Here is a 22,217-nt window from a genome sequence, read left to right as displayed (position 1 = left end):
CCGCCAACTCCTGGACAGTCTGTGGTGCAACGTGGCGTTGGTGGATGGAGCGAGACATGATGTGCTCAATTGGATTCAGGTCTGGGGAACGGGCGGGCCAGTCCATAGCATCAAAGCCTTCCTCTTGCAGGAACTGCTGACACACTCCAGCCACATGAGGTCTAGCATTGTCTTGCATTAGGAGGAACCCAGGGCCAACCGCACCAGCATATGGTCTCACAAGGGGTCTGAGGATCTCTCTCGGTACCTAATGGCAGTCAGGCTACCTCTGGCGAGCACATGGAGGGCTGTGCGGCCCCCCAAAGAAATGCCACCCCACACCATGACTGACCCACCGCCAAACCGGTCATGCTGGAGGATGTTGCAGGCAGCAGAACGTTCTCCACGGCGTCTCCAGACTCTGTCACGTCTGTCACATGTGCTCAGTGTGAACCTGCTTTCATCTGTGAAGAGCCCAGGGCGCCAGTGGCGAATTTGCCAATCTTGGTGTTCTCTGGCAAATGCCAAACGTCCTGCACGGTGTTGGGCTGTAAGCACAACCACCACCTGTGGACGTCGGGCCCTCATACCACCCTCATGGAGTCTGTTTCTGACCATTTGAGCAGACACATGCACATTTGTGGCCTGCTGGAGGTCATTTTGCAGGGCTCTGCCAGTGCTCCTCCTGCTCCTCCTTGCACAAAGGCGGAGGTAGCGGTCCTGCTGCTGGGTTGTGGAGGAGGCCGTAGGAGGGCAACGTCTCCTGATGTACTGGCCTGTCTCCTGGTAGCGCCTCCATGCTCTGGACACTACGCTGACAGACACAGCAAACCTTCTTGCCACAGCTCGCATTGATGTGCCATCCTGGATGAGCTGCACTACCTGAGCCACTTGTGTAGGTTGTAGACTCCGTCTCATGCTACCACTAGAGTGAAAGCACCGCCAGCATTCAAAAGTGACAAAAACATCAGCCAGGAAGCATAGGAACTGAGAAGTGGTCTTTGGTCACCACCTGCAGAACCACTCCTTTATTGGGGGTGTCTTGCTAATTGCCTATAATTTCCACCTGTTGTCTATTCCATTTGCACAACAGCATGTGAAATTTATTGTCAATCAGTGTTGCTTCCTAAGTGGACAGTTTGATTTCACAGAAGTGTGATTGACTTGGAGTTACATTGTGTTGTTTAAGTGTTCCCTTTATTTTTTTGAGCAGTGTACTATCTCAGGATAGGTCAGGATAGGTGCAACCTCAGAGATGATGCACAATGGTTCCAGACACTAACCCCACACATCCAGTGCCAGACCTTAGGCCCCAAATACAAGGAACTTGTTGTTTTGTTCAGTACTAAGAACTTTAGACATTTGTTGTTACTTAGTTTCCACCTTGAGCTAGGGGAGAGAACAATCTCCCCCTAGGAGGAGTTGTCTGACGCTCAGATATTGTGGAGACAAGTGATTGGTTCCCCATTACTCACGCCATCCCTTCACATGGTTTGCAATAAAGATACACAGTTTGCATATGGAATCAATGTTTCCTTCTGACCTCCTTTGCCATACTCCTTGCAGATATTCTGCATAGCAACAGGGACATGTGATAACCCCTCTCTGGACCCAAGGTGGCTATCTGAGCCACATTTGAGGGAGGAAGTGCAGCTGCCAACACCAGAGTCCGAAAGGAGACATTCTAATAACAAAGAGTTTCAACAGTTCAATCAGCATATTCTGCAGACAAGACATCTTAATTATCTATGTTACTTAGCTAATTCTGATGTCTCCACCACAGGGGGCATAAAGCCTGGGGCTCGTGGGTGGGGTGTAGACAGCATTATGGCCAGGCACCTCTACGGAGTTAAAGGGTGCCTGGGGTATCTGTCCTGAGGAAGTGTAAATCCATCCTTGGGTGGCCATATGGAACAAGGCACTTCCACTATTGAAACTCAATCTACCATCGAACATACAAAATGCAAAAATGAGTTTTCCTTCCTATTTTTTTTTTTACCTATGACAATGACATTTACTAGACAATTTAGGAAATTGTTGTCCAAAACTAAACTTCAGCTTGTTTCAAACTCCTTTGTGAGTCTACAGAATCCAAGGGTCCTCTCTTTCACGTAGGTAAAGTTACAGCATCACACAAAGAGCTATTTCCCTTAGCAACACTGCCTTACCAGTAAAGGAGTAACTGTCTGGCACATTTATATCCAGTCAGTTTACAGTCGAGACGTAAGCTTCAAAGAAGCCTAGGCCTACTATTTAATAAAGTTTGTTATACCTTATAGTTTATGACTTTACCATGCATAATGTTTCCACCTTTTAGGCTTACAGTTGATGCAGCAACCAGACGTATAGGCAAACAGTTCACTGTGCATGAGCGAAGGTGTGGTGTGAATTTCCACTAAGGTAAACCGACACCACAAAGGCAGCCTGGGCTATTAGCAAAATAACTGCTTAGGCCCCCCCAATGTTCAGGGTCGCCCCACAAACTGTGAGGAGGACCCTAAACGGGATTCTGCTTAGGGCCCCCAAAAAGCTAGGGCCGATGATAAAAGTATTGGTAACCTGGTACGAAATGGTGCCTAATAGTGCTTGTTTGAATGAATCCCAAATAAACAAACCAGTCACTTCTAGGTTATTAACTGTGTATGTATTAATACTTTACCCAGAAAATATCACATGCAACCGCAACCAATAGAAATCTATCACCATAAAGTCATGATCTAATCTTCCATATGTAGTCCATCCTCTGTCCAACTTGCAATAAACCCAACTGGCCAGCAGGAATCACTATTCGATAGATTTTCAGTGATGTTGCATGCATACTGTAACCAGCCATCTAGCTAATCATAAACAGTCAACGCAGCTGCTTTCTAGCACGAGCTGCATCCCATCAACACAGCTGCCTCAGATTCGAACACACCAGTGTCAACACACCGATACAGAGGAAGAACACACTGAAAACGGTGAGTCACCCATAATTTCATGAAGATGGAATCGATGCACCAATTTGAGCTAAACATTGAAAGCAGAATGGCTTAGCAAGATAGCTATGAATAGGTCTCTGAAATACCAAAATATTTTCCCAGGGCTGTAGCAGCTAGCTAACGTAGCTGATAGCCTAAACCAGAATGAATGTTGGCAAAGAACAGAGGCTTGGTATGCCAGCTAATCGTCCAAGCTAACTAAAGGCGTGTTGGTAGTTTCAAAATAACACTTTTCTCAATGGAGTATTGTAGCCAGGGCTTTTCTGTGACAGTCCGGTTTAGAGGAAAATACTTTACAGTTGTAGTAAGTAACAATGGCCTGTAAAATAGTATAATTCCCAATGTGACATCAGCTAGCTGGCTAGCTAGTAGTTTTCTCGCTTTTTGTTCTCCCCTGTCCATTGAGAGAATGGGGAACGATGACACCTCACTCGCTAGCGTAGTGGATAGTGCCTGGTATTTCAGCGGGCATTTCATTGTTGTAACATAAAGCCTTGATGTAAGTGGCGAAATTATGTGCCCATAGCATCCCCGCGGTGGTGGGAAGAAAACAGTGTAAACATCTGTAGCAACAAGCAAGATTGGTTATAACCACGAAACTGTATGAAATATGTCAGCTGATAATGAAGCTGTTTGGGAGCTTCATGCAACTTTGATTCTATGGCATTTTTGGCTGACATGATGCCAAATAGTGAGCTAACGTTATATGTGACTATATCATTATTAATAATCCATTTCAAACAAAACATCGTATTATTAATGATTTAATAATGAACTGTCTCTAAGATAGCTGACCTAACCTTTTAGTAGCCTACCTCCTTTAAAGGGTGACTGATGTAAAGTGTTGCAATTGGCAGTATATTTGTAACTGTGCCTGTGGTGGTAGCTGCCAAGCCCGTTATTAGAAGTGAATAAAGCTTATATGTATTGTGTAGTATATTCACATTGCTAGAGTATGTCCATTATGCTTGTTGTCAGGTCATTTTCTCCTACAAGGAGGAACATATGATTAATTTGTTATTTTTCTGCCTATGGTTATCCTCCAGACCATTTTCTAGCTGGTCCTGAAAAAACTTGCTTCCTGTTTTTTGGGGGGCAAGAATCTGGCCCCTTGTTAGAGGCTTGTTTAGATGTAGGGGTCTCCTGCTGCTGGGAACTCTGGGAATGTCAGATAGAACTGGGACTTTGTCACCAAAGTCTCACCCCATTGACTACCAGAGTGGGACTGTGTGCATTCTGACACATTTTGAGCGCCCCCATCCCCCACTGGAACAACAGTTAGTCTAAACAGTTAGTTCACATTCAAAATATCTGCTATCACTCAGGTAGAGGTAGGTTTAAGTCAATTTGGGTTTTGGCTTACATTGACTGTGATTTACACACATGAAACGGAGGCTGAAATATAGCTTAGGCCTACATCATTTGGGGATGAAGCCTTAGGCTGTTTGTGATTCTATGCTATGCTACACAATGGAGAGGGAGGTCCGCTGTGGCGGTCGGGCTGTGGCGGTCATGAAATTTCGTCAGCTGGTGATTGTCAAGGAAATAACTGTCGTTCTCACGGTAATTGACCGTTAATTAACATAAACACATTTAGCATCTCCTGGCTTCCACACATAGATATTTTAAAATGGATTGTAGGCTAATAAATCCATGTAACATACACCTTCTCAATAAATCCATTATTTATTTTAGACAAGTCTTAAGAAGCATGATATGAAGAAAATGTAGTCTATTTCCGAAGAAAAGAATAGCATATTCTGAGTTGTCCTTATGTTAGGTCCTGATGTGGTTTATGCCAAATGGCTGTGGGCTACACTGGTTCATTTAGTAGACAAGATTTGCTTAGAATTCTATGGCATTATTTTATAGTATGAAGAATACAATTGAACAAAGCTGAAATAAATTATATATTTTTTCTCCAAACGGTTTGAGGGAGTGCGTACATGCAGCTATTCTGTGTTGAACGGTTAAAACAAACACGCACACAAACATGGGGGAAACCAGAGGGTTAAATAATGAACATGTAATGGGGTAATTGGAACAAAACAAAGACAAAACAAATGGAAAATGAAAAGTGGATCGGTGATGGCTAGAAGGCCGGTGACGTCAACCGCCGAACGCTGCTCGAACAAGAAGAGGGACCGACTCCGGCGGAAGTCGTGACAAATTTAGAGTTATTAATGTAACTTTGTTGTTCTACAAACGTTGGGCTATATGTTTGGATTTTTAATACATTGTAAGGCTGTATGATGCGACTAATGAGGATTTGAAAAAAGTAGCTTGATTAGCATGAGCTCTGCTTTGTTTTTTGCGCAGGCTGTACACACTTCAATAGTCTCTCATTCACAATTTGACAAGCACTTGATAATGTCTCGAATTTCATGGCAGCATGCCCTTTGTGGCCATAATGCACCCTAACAAAATCCATGCCTTTTGCGGCCCGGAGTGCTGCGTTGTGCCCTTCTCCCTGAGTGTGCAGCACAATCCGTCACGTGATCGGGTCTTTCTCACAGGCTACAAGTTAAGGCAGACACATCGGGGACGGAACTGTGCGTGTCCTTATCCAATTCCGAGGTGCATATTGAAGATATTGGAAAAACTGTCCACATTTACTTTTCATCAGCCAACAAGATGAGTTGGCCTAACAAACAACAAATGCACTAGACTATGTCAATCTACTGTCCCCATAGTACAAAAGTCGACCTATTCTGTGCGAGAAATAAATATTTCAAACAGTCTGGGACAGTTGTGGGATACGATAGATTAATACAACCACTAGCATCCCCAATTTTTTTTTTTATGCAATGTGGTCGACGCAACAGATCAGAACATTTTAGCTTTTTAAATTTATTTTTATTTAACCCTTTATTTAACTAGGCAAGTCAGTTAAGAACAAACTCTTATTTACAATGACGGCCTACCGCGGCCAAAGCCTAACCTGGACGACACTGGGCCAAATGTACGCCGCCCTATGGGACTCCCAATCACAGCCGGATGTGATGCAGCTTGGATTCAAACCAGGGACTGCAGTGATGCCTCTGGCACTGAGATGCAGTGCCGTAGACCGCTGCGCCACTCGGGAGCCCAAAATGTTGATAAACTATTATGCTATTTCTTCACATTATAAGCACAGCAATGCGCACATGGTAGTAGACTGTAAGTGCGAATGTTTCATTAGCAGAAAACACCATTATCAAAAGTGACCGCAAATGCAATTATGCATGTAATGCTGGTTAATGATTTTACTATAAAAGGTGCATATTTATGGTGAAAATGATCTTCCCCAAACTTGAAACTCACACGCTGCTTATATATGCCAGTTAGGCTCTATACCCCTTGTAAAGCAGATTAATGTGATTAATTAAAAAAGTTATTTGGCCACTTCAGTTGTTATACAAACTTTATTCAAACATATAGACCTATGGGCTAGGCTACATGAGGTGTGTGACTATGATTTGAACAATTCACAAAAAAAGGCATTGTTTTTTATGCTGGGCATCATTCAAGTGATAATATATAATTCACAAGTGATAGGATAATATTGTCACCCATCAGACTAGTCTTCATTTAATTTAGTCTTTAAATATACTAAATAATATGTGTGTGACATTTGTTTTGATTTAGAATGGACCATTATCATGCATCTGTATCGAAACAGGGGCAGCGGGAAAAAATACATGTCATCTATGTACTTAAATAGGGAATGAGGATGCTTTTCCCGTGGTTTATTTTTATACTTCTGTTGTAAATATGAGCAATGTGTTTAATATTAGGAAAGTTGAGAAATAAATATAGTAGGCCTAGCCTATAGAAAGCTGATCCTCCTCTTTTTAATAGAGGCCATCACTCTGTTTTCTCCCGCAATTGCATAGCCTATAGAAATGTTGCAAACATGAGCTTATTGGCTCTCATGAAGTGTTTGATTAGATTTTTGAAAACATTTGCGTTGATGTCAGAGTGATTAGAGGGACAATAGAGTGCTGAGTACCAGGTAGTAAGCAAGTTTGGTAGGCTACTAATGACCATCAGCAGCATCAAAGCTTGGAGAAGCCTAATTACCGTGACTAAATGGTCATGTGGAATTTGACTGTCTTCGTGACTCGTGAACACCGGTGTGGCGGTAATACGGGTACCGCAACAGCCCTAGGTCCGCGTAGCAGAAAAATAGTAATAAAACCCAGATTTTGGGAATGTGCTCCTGCCTGCCTGCCTTCTGCAGTATGTTGAGAGTGGCTCTTTGGCAAAAATATCTTCCTTGATTTTTGTGGTTTTGGCAAACACAGCTCTAATGGAGGCTAGGAATGTTTCTCTTTTGCCAAGATCATTTAAACTGTTCCTTTGGTTGTGATGCGTGTAATATTTTTCCATGTTCAAATAAGCGACTAGTGCTTTGTGTGGCATGCTAATGCACTGTTGCAAAAGGTTAAGTTGTGGGTCACTCTGTCTATAGTCCTACTCAAAAGACATTTCGGTACACCCACAATAACATCTGCTAAAAATGTGTATGTGATGTTTGGTTAGGAGGAGAAATAAAATGGGTGTTTATTAAATGGACAATTTTATTTTCTGTGACAAATTCCTCACTGGGAGTGATATATTGTGTGTGATCTAATTGTATTTATGAAACATAATAAGCTCTGTTACTCATTCTCTTATGCCAGATGTGAATATTGACTGAACGTGTTTTTTCTCTCCCTCAGGGCATTTTAATTAGTGGCAGCTTAATCCCTTTTTAGAGGTTACGAAAGACTGGACCCCCCAAAAAACTGGACCTCTGCCTCTGTATGGAACATTCCCCCTTGCCTGAGGAAACAGGAGCCAAACCGGTAGGACGACCCACTCTGTGGAGCAACACAGCAGGCACACCACCATGTTCAGCCTGATCAAAAAGGACAAGGAGAAGGATGGAGGGAAGAAGGATAAGAAGGACAAGAAGGAGAGGATGTCTGCGGCGGAGCTGCGCAGCCTGGAGGAGATGAGCATGAGGCGTGGCTTCTTCAACCTCAAGAGGGAGTCCAAGCGGGATTCCAAGAACAAGCTGGAGATCTCCAACCCCATTCCCATCAAGGTGGCCAGCAGCCACGAGCTCAGCCTCACTGACATTGAGTCAGACGGCCTGAGCAACCGCAGTAGCATGGTGCTGGACGCAGACGGCCTGAGCGCTGCCAGCTCCACCGACGACCTAAAGGGCGATGGGGGTGGCTGTCTGGACAAGGACCGGGGCTCGGTGCGAGACCGCGTGGCCCACTTTGGCTCAATGGCCAAGCACAACTCCTCTCAGGTCATGAAGCGTTTCTCCTTCTCTCAGAGGAGCAAAGAGGACAGCCCCTCAGAGACCTCCACGCCCTCGGGACAGAACTCAGCCACTCCGTCCCCGCAGGTGGAGAACAAGGTGTTCGAACCGCAGCACAAGCACAGCCTCCAGCAGCCGGGGCCGGGGGTCGGGCCAGCACCTTGGCCAGTACCGGTCAAGAAGGCCCGCATCCCTGAGGTGGTGGACAAGACCTTCCCTGCTGACCTGAGGCTCCCAGCCGTCATCCCTCCACAGTCTCCGGAGCCGCGGGAGCTGGAGCTCCAGCGCCGTAACACGGGCGACTTCGGTTTCTCCCTGCGCCGCACCACCATGTTGGACCGCGGGGCCGACGGAGGGGTCTACCGGAGGGTGGTGCACTTCGCCGAGCCCGGGGCCGGCACTAAGGACCTGGCCCTGGGGCTGGTGCCGGGAGACCGTCTGGTGGAGATCAACGGGGGAAACGTGGAGAACAAGACCAGGGACGAGATTGTGGAGATGATCCGTCAGTCTGGGGACACGGTGAGGCTGAAGGTGCAGCCCATCCTGGAGCTGAGTGAGCTGAGCCGCTGCTGGCTGAGGAACACAGACGGCCAGCGACGGGAGGCCTTGGATGTAAGTCATCCCCAATCACTGATCCCCTTATCACCTAGATAGACATCCCATTCATACCTACAACTTCTAGAGAGGCAACCCACAGGCTGATTCTTCTATACGGTAGGGGTGAATTGGACCCAACCCTCCCAACACATCCCACTCGTTAGTGTGGGTGTGAGCAAAGTCAATGTGGTAACTTGGTGGAGTGATTCACCAATGCCAAGGTTGTGTTTCATGTTTTAGCAGGATGGGTGTTGTAACTCTGGAACTGTCTGATGATGATCACTGTTGCTCCTCTCTAACTAGGTCTAATAAACAACCACATTTCCCTCCCAGTTCCCACACAAGTCGTTTACAGGTGGCCCAACCTATGGATTGGCCCTAGACACTTAACAGTCTTTCATTGTTTTCACAGCGCACTTCAATCCAAGTCCAGTGTGTTTTGTCTGTGAAGTTAAAAAAAACTTTACCGAACAGAAATGTTCTTTTGAGAAAAGTTAGTGACGAACTTACTACAGCTCTGATGGATTGAAGCAGTTTCTATGAGGCTCTGCTTCTTATGTTTCTTCCTCTCCTTACAGACCTGCAATGTTTAGGTTTCAGCCATGCTTTCCTGTGGGTGTCTGTGCTTGATGTAGAAATGTCACCTTGATGTGTGCAGCCCAGCCCCAGATGTTGAAGAGTCAAATCTTGCCTGGACTGCCCGGATGATATTAAACGGAAGCTGTTGAGGCTAATCTTGTATTTTATGCTCTGCTTCCTCGTTGGTTTTATATAAGAAAGGCATTCTGCCCAGGTTGGAGCTTCTGTGAGGGTAGATAGGTATGTAAGTGTGTGTGTGTTTGTATGTAAGTATGTCTGCATGCTGAAATAAGTAAAGGGTGTGTCTGTGTTTGTGTGAACAGGCTACTGTTCTGGAACTGCTGTCCAGTTCAGAGTTCAGATAAAGATAGTGTGGTCAAGGCAAACTAGGCTCTACAACCCAGGTGTGTGTGTGTGTGCGTGTGTGCGTAGGTTGGATAAGACTTATTTCTTTAATCACATTAGGGTTAGGAAAGATGGGCCACACCATCCTCATGCAACTTGCAACAGTTGGAATTTAAATCCGTTTGTGATGACTTCTGTGTATTACACTGCTATAAACAGTGTGTGTGTTTTATGTGTTCACCATGTCCTGTAACCACTCAAGAACAGCAGACAATGTATCATGTTTGTTCAGTCATTTGCAAATAGTTTTACTGCTGCGTAAGTTATGTATCAGTGATTTAAAAAAAAATATATATATTCCTATCCAAGAATTTTCCTTGTTTGTAATCTTGTGGACTGGATGTTTGTGATGTTGGTTAGTAAGACGGTTATGCTACTGTTCAGTGCAATAGTGGATTGTTGTGGAGCGGTGAAAAGGGTGTGTTTTTGGTTGCGTGTGTACAATTTTGTGTCTGGATACTTGCTAGTGTGTCTGTGTTTATGTGTGTGTGTGTGTGTGTGTGTGTAGTGTGGTGGGCCTTGTCCCTGGTTAGGTGGCACACAGTGGTCTGATTGCACTTAAGGTCAGGGAGTGTTTTGAAACATGAAGGATACTCTGCCTAATAACTATGTTTACTAAATGGTAACATACACTGGCAATTCATGGCCATTTCTGTTGTCACCCAACATCAAACTGCTCCTCTTGATTTTTGTATCTGACCTTCAGCCTGGAATAATTGGTTCTTTGAAGCTTGAGGGCATTAAATGGGCCAATCTTAATGCACAGGTAAAAAGCCTACACTCTTAGAAAAAAGGGTTCTAAAAGGGTTCTTCGGCTGTCCCAATAGGAGAACCCTTAGTCGTTCTTTAGTCTAGTCTGTGAAAGGACATGGAATACCAAGGCACAAGCTTGTCTTAGCAAACCTGTCTAAGCTACACAGTGAAGACATGGCTGGCTACTGAGAACCTCGGGTCATGAGAAATAAGCCACCTTGGAGATACTTGAAAAACACTGGGGAAATGATCCGTTCCCCCAAAATGATCCGTTCCCCCCACCCCTCCTGTCTTCCTCACTCCGGTATTTTCGGGATTGTTCTATTTCGGAATTTACCAATAAACAAAAAAGGACTTTGCTGTGCTGTTCAGTTTGAGGCCAGCCTCTCTCTTTGTGCTTTTCCTGGCTCTGCGCCTCCCTCCCTGTGTAGTGTAGCCTAAACCACTGCTGTCTCCTAGAGCAGAAACAGGGAGAGTAGATCAGAATCAGATCCCAGGCGCAGACTGACTTCCACTGCTGTGAGAGAGTTAGAGTCTCAATCTGACAGATCATGATGATGCAGTCAACACCCTGAGAAGTGTGCATTGGTGTAGGCCTGGGAATTGTCAGGGATCTCACAATACGATATTAGTAAGATACTTAGATACTTATTTTACTTAAGATACTATACGATTTGTATTGCTTTTTAGTTTAGTTTATTTGATCATTTTAAACAAGGTACACATACAACATTATGCTCTTGATTAAGAATCATCAATGATAAACACAAGTCTAGAACTTATTTCTTTCATGATAGCATTTGGCATATGTGGTAGGATATATGTTGTGATTCACACCATGTATTGCAATTCGATACAGTGATTTTATCGCGATTTGATGTTCCAAACATATTGCCTGCTCCCGAGACACAAGCGAGAGCATGAGAAAATTTGTTTTGCTCAGTCATGGAAATAAATGTGCTGAAAACATGTTGACTCACTATTTTAAAAAAAGATGGAGAACAAGCTATAGGATGAAAAATACCATAGGTACAGCTGACTATCGATTTATAAGTATTGATTATAATATTGTCTAAAATAATATCGCAATAGGTAACTATCGACTCCCCCCTTCTTTGTTCTCTGCAATCAACCCTGCTCCCTTTCTGTTCCACACCCCTGCCAGCACTCTCTCTCTCCCATATGTCATCTTCCAGCTGATGCCCCCTCTACAATACTGTGTCTTTGTTATCGCTTGTCATGTAGCTCTATCACGTAGCGAGCTGTCCTCTCCCCTAAGGGGGGTAGGGAGGCCAATTTGGAATTTTTTGTTTGTGTCCCTCAATTGGCTGAGGTACAAGGGCCCTTGTGACACAAAGTCCTAATGAAAGTCTAATCTGCCCAAACCGCAATGGAATTCATCTGCTGAGAGCGAGCCGTGTTCTGGCCACATGTTGTTCTCTGGAGTTTTGGGGAGAAAAATAATGTATTTTCTTGCGGAGACGGAGAGTGACTTTGGGAATGTGGGCCCTCCCTCCCTGGGCACTAGAGTTGGTTTCTTGTTAAAAGACCCTTTGAGTCACAGTGTGGATAAGAGAGTTGTTTTTTAACCAAGTGGCCGAGCGCTCTGTTTCCATCACGCAAACAGGAAGTGAGGGCTGGTTGGGGTGTGTATGTGTGGTTGTGTCCGTTATTGATTTATATGTCCCAGTCTCACTAAGCAGAAGGCCAGCTCTCCATCCCTTTGTCTTTTAAAACAAACATCAACAGCTTGTACGGTCGGGTCGTCCGTTCAAATGAAGGAGAACCAACAGAACGGTCATTTCTCAGTTCAACAAAGGCTGTAATGGCGCAACACAGCCAGGAGGTACGCTTCACATTCTCTTGATTTAGAACCACTCTCCAACGGGTCTCCAGGCCCATGGTAGAAAGACATTCAATGCAGAGTCTGTTTCATAAACATTAACTATCATGGTTTTTGTTTTCAACTAAAAGTTAATGAAGGAATGTGCAGCCTCCTCAGCCGTATGAATGAGAACAACATGTTGAAATTATCCTCTTCCATAGCTAAGGAATGTGAGGAGGACAGGAAGCAGGAGACTGCCCGGGAGTATGCTCTGAAATGGGCTTTAAAAATGAACACACACGTGGGCACAAGTTGCACGTGAGTATGCTCTGAATACACACACACACAAGGTGATTTACCAGTACCCCAGACAGACAGGAAGCTCCCATTCTCCCAGTCAGTGGTTCATGTGGAAAGGATATCCTGCAAAGAGCACCAGGATCGGGATAAGGGATAAAGTATTGCTGTTCACAGGAACAAACAAGATACATAGTGCCACGTTTACTCCCGCTCTTCCTCTCCGGCGTTCGACGTCGCCAGTTGTCTCATCATTACACACACCTGCACCATCGCTACACGCACCTGCGCATCATGACATTCACATGGACTCCATCACCTTCCTGATTACCTCCCCTGTATCTGTCACTCCCCTTGGTTCTTTCCTCAGGTGTTATTGACTCTGTTTCATGTCTGTATGCTTTTCCTGTTTCTTGTTTTCTTGTTTGTTTTATTCTATTTATTATTACATTTGCACTCCCTGTACTTGCTTCCCTCCCAGTACACGTTACAGAATAACGCCTCACCAAAGGGAAGCAACAGGGATTTAATATATTTTTTTTTACTAGTGACGTCGGGTCCAAGTGTCGCTGCCGAAGCAACCGGGGATGCCTCAGCTGGCTCGTCAGGCTTCCATGCCTCAGCTGGCTCGACAGGTTCTCAAGCCTTGGTTGGCTCTGCAGGCTCCCCATGCCTCAGCCGGCCCGTCAGGCTCCCCATGCCTCAGCCGGCCCGTCAGGCTCCCCATGCCTCAGCCGGCCCGTCAGGCTCACCATGCCTCAGCCGGCCCGTCAGGCTCCCCATGCCTCAGCCGGCCCGTCAGGCTCCCCATGCCTCAGCCGGCCCGTCAGGCTCCCCATGCCTCAGCCGGCCCGTCAGGCTCCCCATGCCTCAGCCGGCCCGTCAGGCTCCCCATGCCTCAGCCGGCCCGTCAGGCTCCCCATGCCTCAGCCGGCCCGTCAGGCTCCCCATGCCTCAGGTTCCCGCGCTTCAGCTGGCTCTACAGGTTCCCGTGCCTCAGCAGAAGCGAACGGTCCGCTCCTGGTCCCCGGGACCGTCCCTCTGGTCGGTGTCGTTTGGCGACTGGAGCTGCGTGTCAGGGAGGGGGTACTGTCACGCTTACTTCCGCTCCCCTTCTCCGGCGCTCGACGTCGCCAGTTGTCTCATCATTACACACACCTGCCATCATCGTTACGCGCACCTACGCCTCATGACATTCACCTGGACTCCATCACCTCCTTGATTATCTTCCCTATATTTGTCACTCCCCTTGGTTCTTTCCTCAGGTGTTATTGACTCTGTTTCGTGTCTGTACGCTTTTCCTATTTCTTGTTTTGTACTATGTTCTATTTATTATTACATTTGCACTCTCTGTACTTGCTTCCCGACTCCCAGCATACATGTTACACATAGGTCTATTTTGTCCCTGGATAAGGCTGAGGAGGGTCCACCCAGAAAATGGGCCCATACAGGAATGTGTGAGTGCATAGGATTTAATTATAAACTTAGGCAAACATGCAACCGGTTGAGTAACTTTGTTTGAGGCTGCCAGTTTGTAGGACTTTTAGAAACAGTATTCCTCCTCCCATGATGGACTGCTCTCTTGGCCTCAGCTGACCATTTCATTTACACAGGCCTGTTTGCTCTCCCTGAGCTTCTCTCAGAGCTTAACCCAGATCATCCTGAATTTACTGTACCAGAATCCCTTTCAAACCTGTGTAGTAACGCACGCAACGCCAGCATCCAGACATGTAGCCTACGTCTGCTCCTCTCTCTCTCCTGCCTACTCAGCAGATACCTCAAACGCTGCACACGCAAAACCCCCAAAGAAACCCCAACCAAGCCCAGCTGGAGTCATTTCAGTCCACAGTCCAACCCCAACCAGGCCCAGCTGGAGTCATTTCAGTCCACGGCCCAACCCCAACCAGGCCCAGCCGGAGTCATTTCAGTCCACGGTCCATCCCCAACCAGGCACTGCTGGAGTCATTTCAGTCCACGATCCAACCCCAACCAGGCCCAGCTGGAGTCATTTCAGTCTACGGTCCAAAGTGGCTAAGGGATCCAACACATTTTTTTTCATTAAATGTATTAGTCAATTGTTTACGTCTGGGTTTTATTATGCTCATTAGTTTAATAGCTGCATGGCTGCCGTTTCCTTTCCACGTCTCCAGTCCTTCTACACTGATCAAAAATATAAACGCAACATGTAAAGTGCAAAAGATCCCAGAAATGTGTGTTTACAACCCTAGTTAGTGAGCATTTTATCCTTTGTCAAGATAACCCATCCACCTGACAGGTGTGGCATATAAAGAAGCTGGTTAAACAGCATGATCATTACACAGGTGCACCTTGTGCTGGTGACAAAAGGCCGCTCTAAAATGTGCAGTTTTGTCACACAACACAATGCCACAGATGTCTCAAGTTTTGAGGGAGCATGCAATTGGCATGCTGACTGCAAGAATGTCCACCAGAGCTGTTTGGACAGTATGTTCAACCGGCCTCACAACCACAGAACGCGTGTAACCACACCAGCCCAGGAGCTCCACATCTGGCTTCTTCACCTGCGGGATCGTCTGAGAAGGGGAGGGGTGGGGGTGCTGAGGAGTATTTCTGTCTGTAGAAAAAGTCCTTTTGTGGGGAAAAACTAATTCTGATTGGCTGGGCCTGGCTCCCCAGTGGGTGGGCCTATGCCCTCCGATGCCCACCCATGGCTGCACAGCTGCATGTGAAATCCATAGATTAGGGCCAAATAAATGTATTTCAATTGACTGATTTCCTTATATGAACTGTAACTCAGCAAAATCATTGAAATGGTTTTGTTTATATTTTTGTTCAATATAGTTTCTAGATGTATTGTGACTGTAGAGCAACGCTGTGAGTCAGTATGTGGATGTGGCCCTGTGCCTTTTAATAGTCTGGACTCGGGTATAATATCCTCTGTAAAAAGAGTTGTTCTGAGACCTGTCTGGGTGGGCCCCAGGCTAGCTGGCTAGTTCTCCACAGTGGAGGTAGGAGACTGCTGTGGAGAGGAGACTCACTACCTTGTAAAGTTGTTTGTTGTTACTACAGTGGTGCCCACGGAGAGGTTGTCTAGGGCTGGGGCTGGTCTCTCCCCCCACAGCTGTGTACCAGATGTGGGCAGCACACACACAATCCCACATGTATACACACTCGTGCACACAATACAAATGTACATATACACACACACACACTGGCTGAATCTATGCTGACTGCACCTGGTTATGGGTAATCCCTGAGGAATCCATAGTCCCATTTGTTGTCATCCCCTCTGTTGTCCTGGAGGGGCCTTGTTTTTTACAGCCCTAGATCCCCAGCCTGAAACAGGACAGCAGAGCATCTCTGCCATAGGAACAAAACAAATGCACCTCGCCACAGTAATTACTCAATGCCACAAACACTCCACTGACTAACGAGTGTGTCCCACTCCCAGCCAGCTTCTCTAGCCACGCTGCTGTTTGTGTGCTGTTTGTTGTCAGTTTTGAAGTTAGCCCAGCAGAGAGACGCTTGGGAGCGGCCTGGTGTGTGTGCGTTTGCATGAGTGTACTAAACACAGTTCTGGAGGACTGGCCTGCCATGCCACTGACCCGCAACACAAAGCCTTCTGGGAATTTTCCGCCACATTCCACCACGGCCATTTGGCCACGCTGTGTTGCTCTGCTCTGAGGAACAATACCAGCATTGGTTATTATTTTGTGCTTCAGCCCAAAGTTTCTTGGAACAGGGAAGAGAGGGAGGAGTCCAGTGTTTGGTTTAACTTCACTGAAGAACATTATGCTCGCAAAGGCCATAGTGATCAATGAGAGAATGCTGAGTGGGCTGCGAAATGTAAGAATAAATGGGTGCAGTGCAGATGTATCTTCATCCTGCAGGGATATGTACATATATTTCAGTCCCATCATGCAGGCTGCAGGCCTGCAGTCCCACCCCTAAGGTACTACAGCCTTGGTTTGGTTTTGATGTTGTTTTCACTGTCACCTCTGGTGGATCTTGTTTAGAAGGAACAACCTACGCCGACTAGCTCACTGTCTGTTAGAATTCACAGATTTCTACACAATACAGTAGATCTTCATCAAATTGAAACCCTCAGACTATGCCCATTTCTATCCCTAAAAAGGCTGAAGTGATTTGGCTACATTTGGATTTATCTTGGTGCATTCCGTGAGTTGGCTTTGTGTGTTTATTTGAATGTTACACTTTAGTGGCAGGCTGGCAGACATCTAGGGCTGTCCCCGACAAATACATCTTGGTAGACCGAAAGTTGTCTGTTCTTTCGACCAATCGATTGGTCAAAATGTTTAAACGTGTATTTTTCCATATATACAGTACCAGTCAAAAGTTTGGACACCCCTACTCATTTCAGGGTTTTCTTTATTTTTACTATTTTGTACCTTGAAGAATAATAGTGAATCCATCAAAACTATGAAATAACATGTATGGAATCATGTAGTAACCAAAAAGTGTCAAATCAAAATATATTTTATTTTTGAGATTCTTCAAAGTAGCCACCATTGACCTTGATGACAGCTTTGTACACTCTTGGCATTCTCTCAATCAGGTTCATGAGGTAGTCACCTGGAATGCATGTCAATTAACAGGTGAGCCTTGTTAATTTGTGGAATTTCTTTCCTTAATGCGTTTGAGCCAATCAGTTGTGTTGTGACAAGGTAGGTGTGGTATACAGAAGATAGCCCTATTTGGTAAAAGACCAAGTCCATATTATGGCAAGAACAGCAAAGAGATAGTCCATCATTACTTTAAGACATGAAGGTCAGTCAATCCGGAAAATGTCAAGAACTTTGAAAGTTTCTTCAAGTGCAGTCGCAAAAACCATCAAGCGCTACGATTAAACTGTCTCTCATGAGGGCCGCCACAGGAAAGAAAGACCCAGAGTTACCTCTGCTGCAGAGGATACGTTCATGAGAGTTAACTGCACCTCAGGTTGCAGCCCAAATAAATGCTTCACAGAGTTCAAGTAACAGACACATCTCAACATCAACTGTTCAAAGGAGACTGTGTGAATTAGGACTTCATGGTTGAATTGCTGCAAAGAAACCCCTACTAAAGGACACCAATAAGAAGAAGAGACTTGCTTGGGCCAATAAACACAAGCAATGGACATTAGACCAGTGGAAATCTGTCCCTTGGTCTGAGTCCAAATTTGAGATTTTTGGTTCAAAGCGCCGTTTTTTGTGAGACACAGATTAGGTGAATGGATTATCTCTGCATGTGTGGTTCCCACCATGAAGCATGGAGGAGGAGGTGTGGGCGTGCTTTTCTGGTGACACCGTCTGTGATTTATTTACAATTCAAGGCACGCTTAACCAGCATGGCTACCACAGCATTCCGCAGCGATACGCCATCCCATCTGGTTTGCGCTTAGTGGGACAATCATTTGTTTTTCAACAGGATAATGACCCAAAACACACCTCCAGTCTGTGTAAGGGCTATTTGACCAAGGAGAGTGATGGAGTGCTGCATCAGATGACTTGGCCTCCACAATCACCTGACCTCAACCCAATTTAGATGGATTGGTATCGGTATCAAGGTAAGAACCAGACAGAAAACACAGGTATAAATACCCAGGGATAAGTGGGGAAGATGGGCGACACCTGGATGGGGGTGGAGACAAGCCCAAGGACAGGTGCAACAGATCAGGGCGTGACAGTTTGGGATGAGTTGGACTGCAGAGTGAAGGAAAAGCAGCCAACAAGTGCTCAGCATATGTGGGAACTCCTTCAAGACTGTTGGAAAAGTATTCCTCATGAAGCTGGTTGAGAGAATACCAAGAGTGTGCATATCTGTCATCAATGCAAAGGGTGGCAACTTTTAAGAATCTAAAATATATTTTCATTTGTTGAACACTTTTTTTGGTTACTACATGATTACATATGTGTTATTTCATAGTTTTGATGTCTTCACTATTATTCTACAATGAAGACAATAGTAAACATAAAGAAACACCTTTGAATGAGTAGGTGTGTCCAAACTTTTGACCTGTACTGTATGTGTTTTTAATAAAATCAACTATATATGCATTGAGCTTGTCTAATGCTTTAAGCCCACTGTTTGATGAAATAAAACACAAATGAATTCAGAAGAGTCAGAGATTAAGATAACCAGATGATTAAAAAACTTTACCTGTCCCAACCATCCTCCTCCGGCTCCGGCCATTACTCTCCTAAAGTTGCCGGTAATAGGCTACGAGGTGTCTGAAAACGTTCTCATGTGGAATGCCAATTCATCTTACCATTTCTACTAAGCTGTGGGCCAGTTATGGTTTTCATATGAGATCGACCGGCACGATTCGGTCTTATGTAGCAAAATTCAAAAATTGTGTTTTTTACTTTGTATAGAAGTACAGCCTAGAAATAGTATATCATACAGTACAGTTCAGGAACAATGGGAAAGTAATTCTGCTTTGAAAGTTGACAAACTTGTAACCCCACTTTTGAGAAAATGACCCTTGAATGTTTTGGTACACCTACTGGAGCTCTTCTTTCTCTACACCCATTCATTATCATTCACACCATCTTAAGCCTTAGCCCCACCCATCTCTTTAAGGATTCACATGTGAGGTTAAACAGAGAGTACGTTAGTGTACTTAACAACTAAAGATTTCAAGACTAAAGGCTGGTTTATACTATGTCTATCGACATGTCTATATACAGTTGTCGCAGTGACATCATGAACATTCTATTGGTGTCCGACATCAAACATGTTAGTGTCGTTAGGAAAAAGTATGAACACAAAAATCACAGCCTGCATGACATCAGCAGCCTGGTGGTCCAAAATAGCATAACTGCTGTATTTTAACACCAATAAACCTATCTGTTTAAAAATGAATTTATTATAAGTCAATCTAGCAAACCAGGCAACTAAAAGCAACTTTCTAAACAATGTTTTCATTAGTTTCTAGCTTGTTAAGCTAGCTGGCTAGCCAGGTCAAGTAATGACCATATCATATTGCTTTTAACGTCTTCATTATTATTCATTATTACAGGAAAATAAACTCATAAGATAATTATTTACAAGTTCATATTTTTCACATGCACAGGATACAAAAGGTGTAAACGGTACAGTGAAATGGTTACTTGCATAGTATTTTGCTTAGACATGTAGCTAGCTAGCTAAACAATAAACCATAATCCCAACTCATAACGTTACTACCCTGCATGAATCTACAGGTAGCTAAAGCTAACCAACTAGGTAAAATTTTAGCTAGGTAGCTAACATTAGGTTATAACTAGCAATGCAAATGGCTCAGAGATACGAATAATATTACTACACAGATCATACAGATATACAAGAATCCAAGATGGCGTAGCAGTGTAGGCGTGTTTTGTTTCGTCCTCTCGTGTACTTTTGTATTTTTCGTATTTTTTGTATATATTTAAAAAAAAAATCTATCTCTTTTCGATTTTTTATTCGATTATACCTTCCTGTAACCTACCTCACCCAATGTGATACGGAATCGCTATTATTTTTTAAAAACTTTTTAAACTTTGGAACACATTCAAGAACCCCCAGTAGCTAACCAGCTAATCAGCTACAAGCTATTTAGTCATTTTTAGCCACTGCTAGCAGCTTTTACCTTCTGCACAGACACCAGCCCTGTTATTAGCCTGGATATTACTCACCAATTTACCAGCATCGGACTGTCTCTCCACAACAACGCCGGATTCCTGCCGTAATCCCTGAGCCACTACTTCTGATCCTCACAGCTAGCTTGCAGCTAGCTCCACTGCCACGAAGCTAGCACCAGTTAGCAAACAATTTCTACAATACCTCTTTCGCCATCTGGCTTGGATTCTCTGTCGACACGGCGCCCCGCCGCACCACCACGTCTGGTCTGCCGACGAATACCCCATCCGCTGTGCCCTCAACCGGCCTCCGTCTGAGCAGACCACCCCCGGGCTACTAACTTTAAACGCCGCGTGCTAGCGTAGTGGCTGCTTCCCTGCTCCATCTACGGCTGCCCCCCGGACACTTGGCTACATAGCTGATGCCTACTGGACTGTCCATTAATTCACGGTACTCCATTCTGTTTATTTGTGTTTTATCTGTCGGCTCTGTGTTTTAACTCAGGCTCTGTGTGTAGTTAATCCGACCCTCTCTGCCTAGTCATCGCCATTTTACCTGCTGTTGCTGTGTTAGCTGACTAGCTGCTGTTATCTCACCTGTTGTTTTAGCTAGCTCTCCCAATCAAGACCTGCAATTACTTTATGCCTTACTGTATGTCTCTCTCAAATATCAATATGCCTTGTATACTGTTGTTCAGGCTAGTTATCATTGTTTTGGTTTGCAATGGAGCCCGTAGTTCCACTCCCCGTACCTCTGATACCTCCTTTGTCCCACCTCCCACACATGTGGTGACCTCACCCATTGAGACCAGCATGTCCAGAGATACAACCTCTCTTATCATCACCCAGTGCCTGGGCTTGCCTCCGCTGTACCCGTGTCCCACCATACCCCTGTCTGCACATTATGCCCAGAATCTATTCTACCACGCCCATAAATCTGCTCCTTTTATTCCTTGTCCCCAACGCTCTAGGCGACCAGTTTTGATAGCCTTTAGCCGCACCCTAATCCTACTACTCCTCTGTTCCTCGGGTGATGTGGAGGTAAACCCAGGCCCTGCATGTCCCCAGGCACCCTCATTTGTTGACTTCTGTGATCGAAAAAGCCTTGGTCTCATGCATGTCAACATCAGAAGCCTCCTCCCTAAGTTTGTCTTACTCACCGCTTTAGCACACTCTGCCAACCCTGATGTCCTTGCCGTGTCTGAATCCTGGCTTAGGAAGGCCACCAAAAATGCTCAGATTTCCATACCCAACTATAACACTTTCCATCAAGATAGAACTGCCAAAGGGGGAGGAGTTGCAATCTACTGCAGAGATAGCCTGCAAAGTTCTGTCATACTTTCCAGGTCTATGCCCAAACAGTTCGAACTTCTAATTTTAAAAATGAATCTCTCCAGAAATAAGTCTCTCACTGTTGCCCCCCTCAGCTCCCAGCTGTGCCCTGGACACCATCTGTGAATTGATCGCCCCCCATCTAGCTTCAGAGTTTGTTCTGTTAGGTGACCTAAACTGGGATATGCTTAACACCCCGGCAGTCCTACAATCTAAGCTAGATGCCCTCAATCTCACACAAATCATCAAGGAACCCACCAGGTACAACCCTAAATCCGTAAACATGGGCACCCTAATAGACATTATCCTGACCAACTTGCCCTCCAAATACACCTCTGCTGTCTTCAATCAAGATCTCAGCGATCACTGCCTCATTGCCTGTATCCGCTACGGGTCCGCGGTCAAACGACCACCCCTCATCACTGTCAAACGCTCCCTAAAACACTTCTGCGAGCAGGCCTTTCTAATCGACCTGGCCCGGGTACCCTGGAAGGATATTGACCTCATCCCGTCAGTTGAGGATGCCTGGTCATTCTTTTAAAAGGTACTTCCTCACCATATTAGACAAGCATGCTCCGTTCAAAAAATGCAGA

At 45.1% G+C, this 22,217-nt stretch overlaps 1 protein-coding gene across 1 annotated transcript in view; it reads left to right on the top strand.

The window, feature by feature from the left end:
* Positions 1-2,832: 2,832 nt before the first annotated feature.
* Positions 2,833-22,217, top strand: part of LOC120028392 (unconventional myosin-XVIIIa-like) — a 198,208-nt gene continuing 178,823 nt past the window's right edge. The window contains exons 1-2 of the mRNA XM_038973626.1: positions 2,833-2,939; positions 7,664-8,868. Coding sequence (XP_038829554.1) covers positions 7,834-8,868 — 1,035 coding nt within the window. The 5' untranslated portion in view covers positions 2,833-2,939; positions 7,664-7,833. The remainder of the gene's footprint in view (positions 2,940-7,663; positions 8,869-22,217) is intronic.

This window comes from Salvelinus namaycush, chromosome 34, assembly GCF_016432855.1.
Source record: "Salvelinus namaycush isolate Seneca chromosome 34, SaNama_1.0, whole genome shotgun sequence".
Lineage (NCBI taxonomy): Eukaryota > Metazoa > Chordata > Actinopteri > Salmoniformes > Salmonidae > Salvelinus > Salvelinus namaycush.
This window is presented reverse-complemented; position numbering and strand designations above follow the sequence as displayed.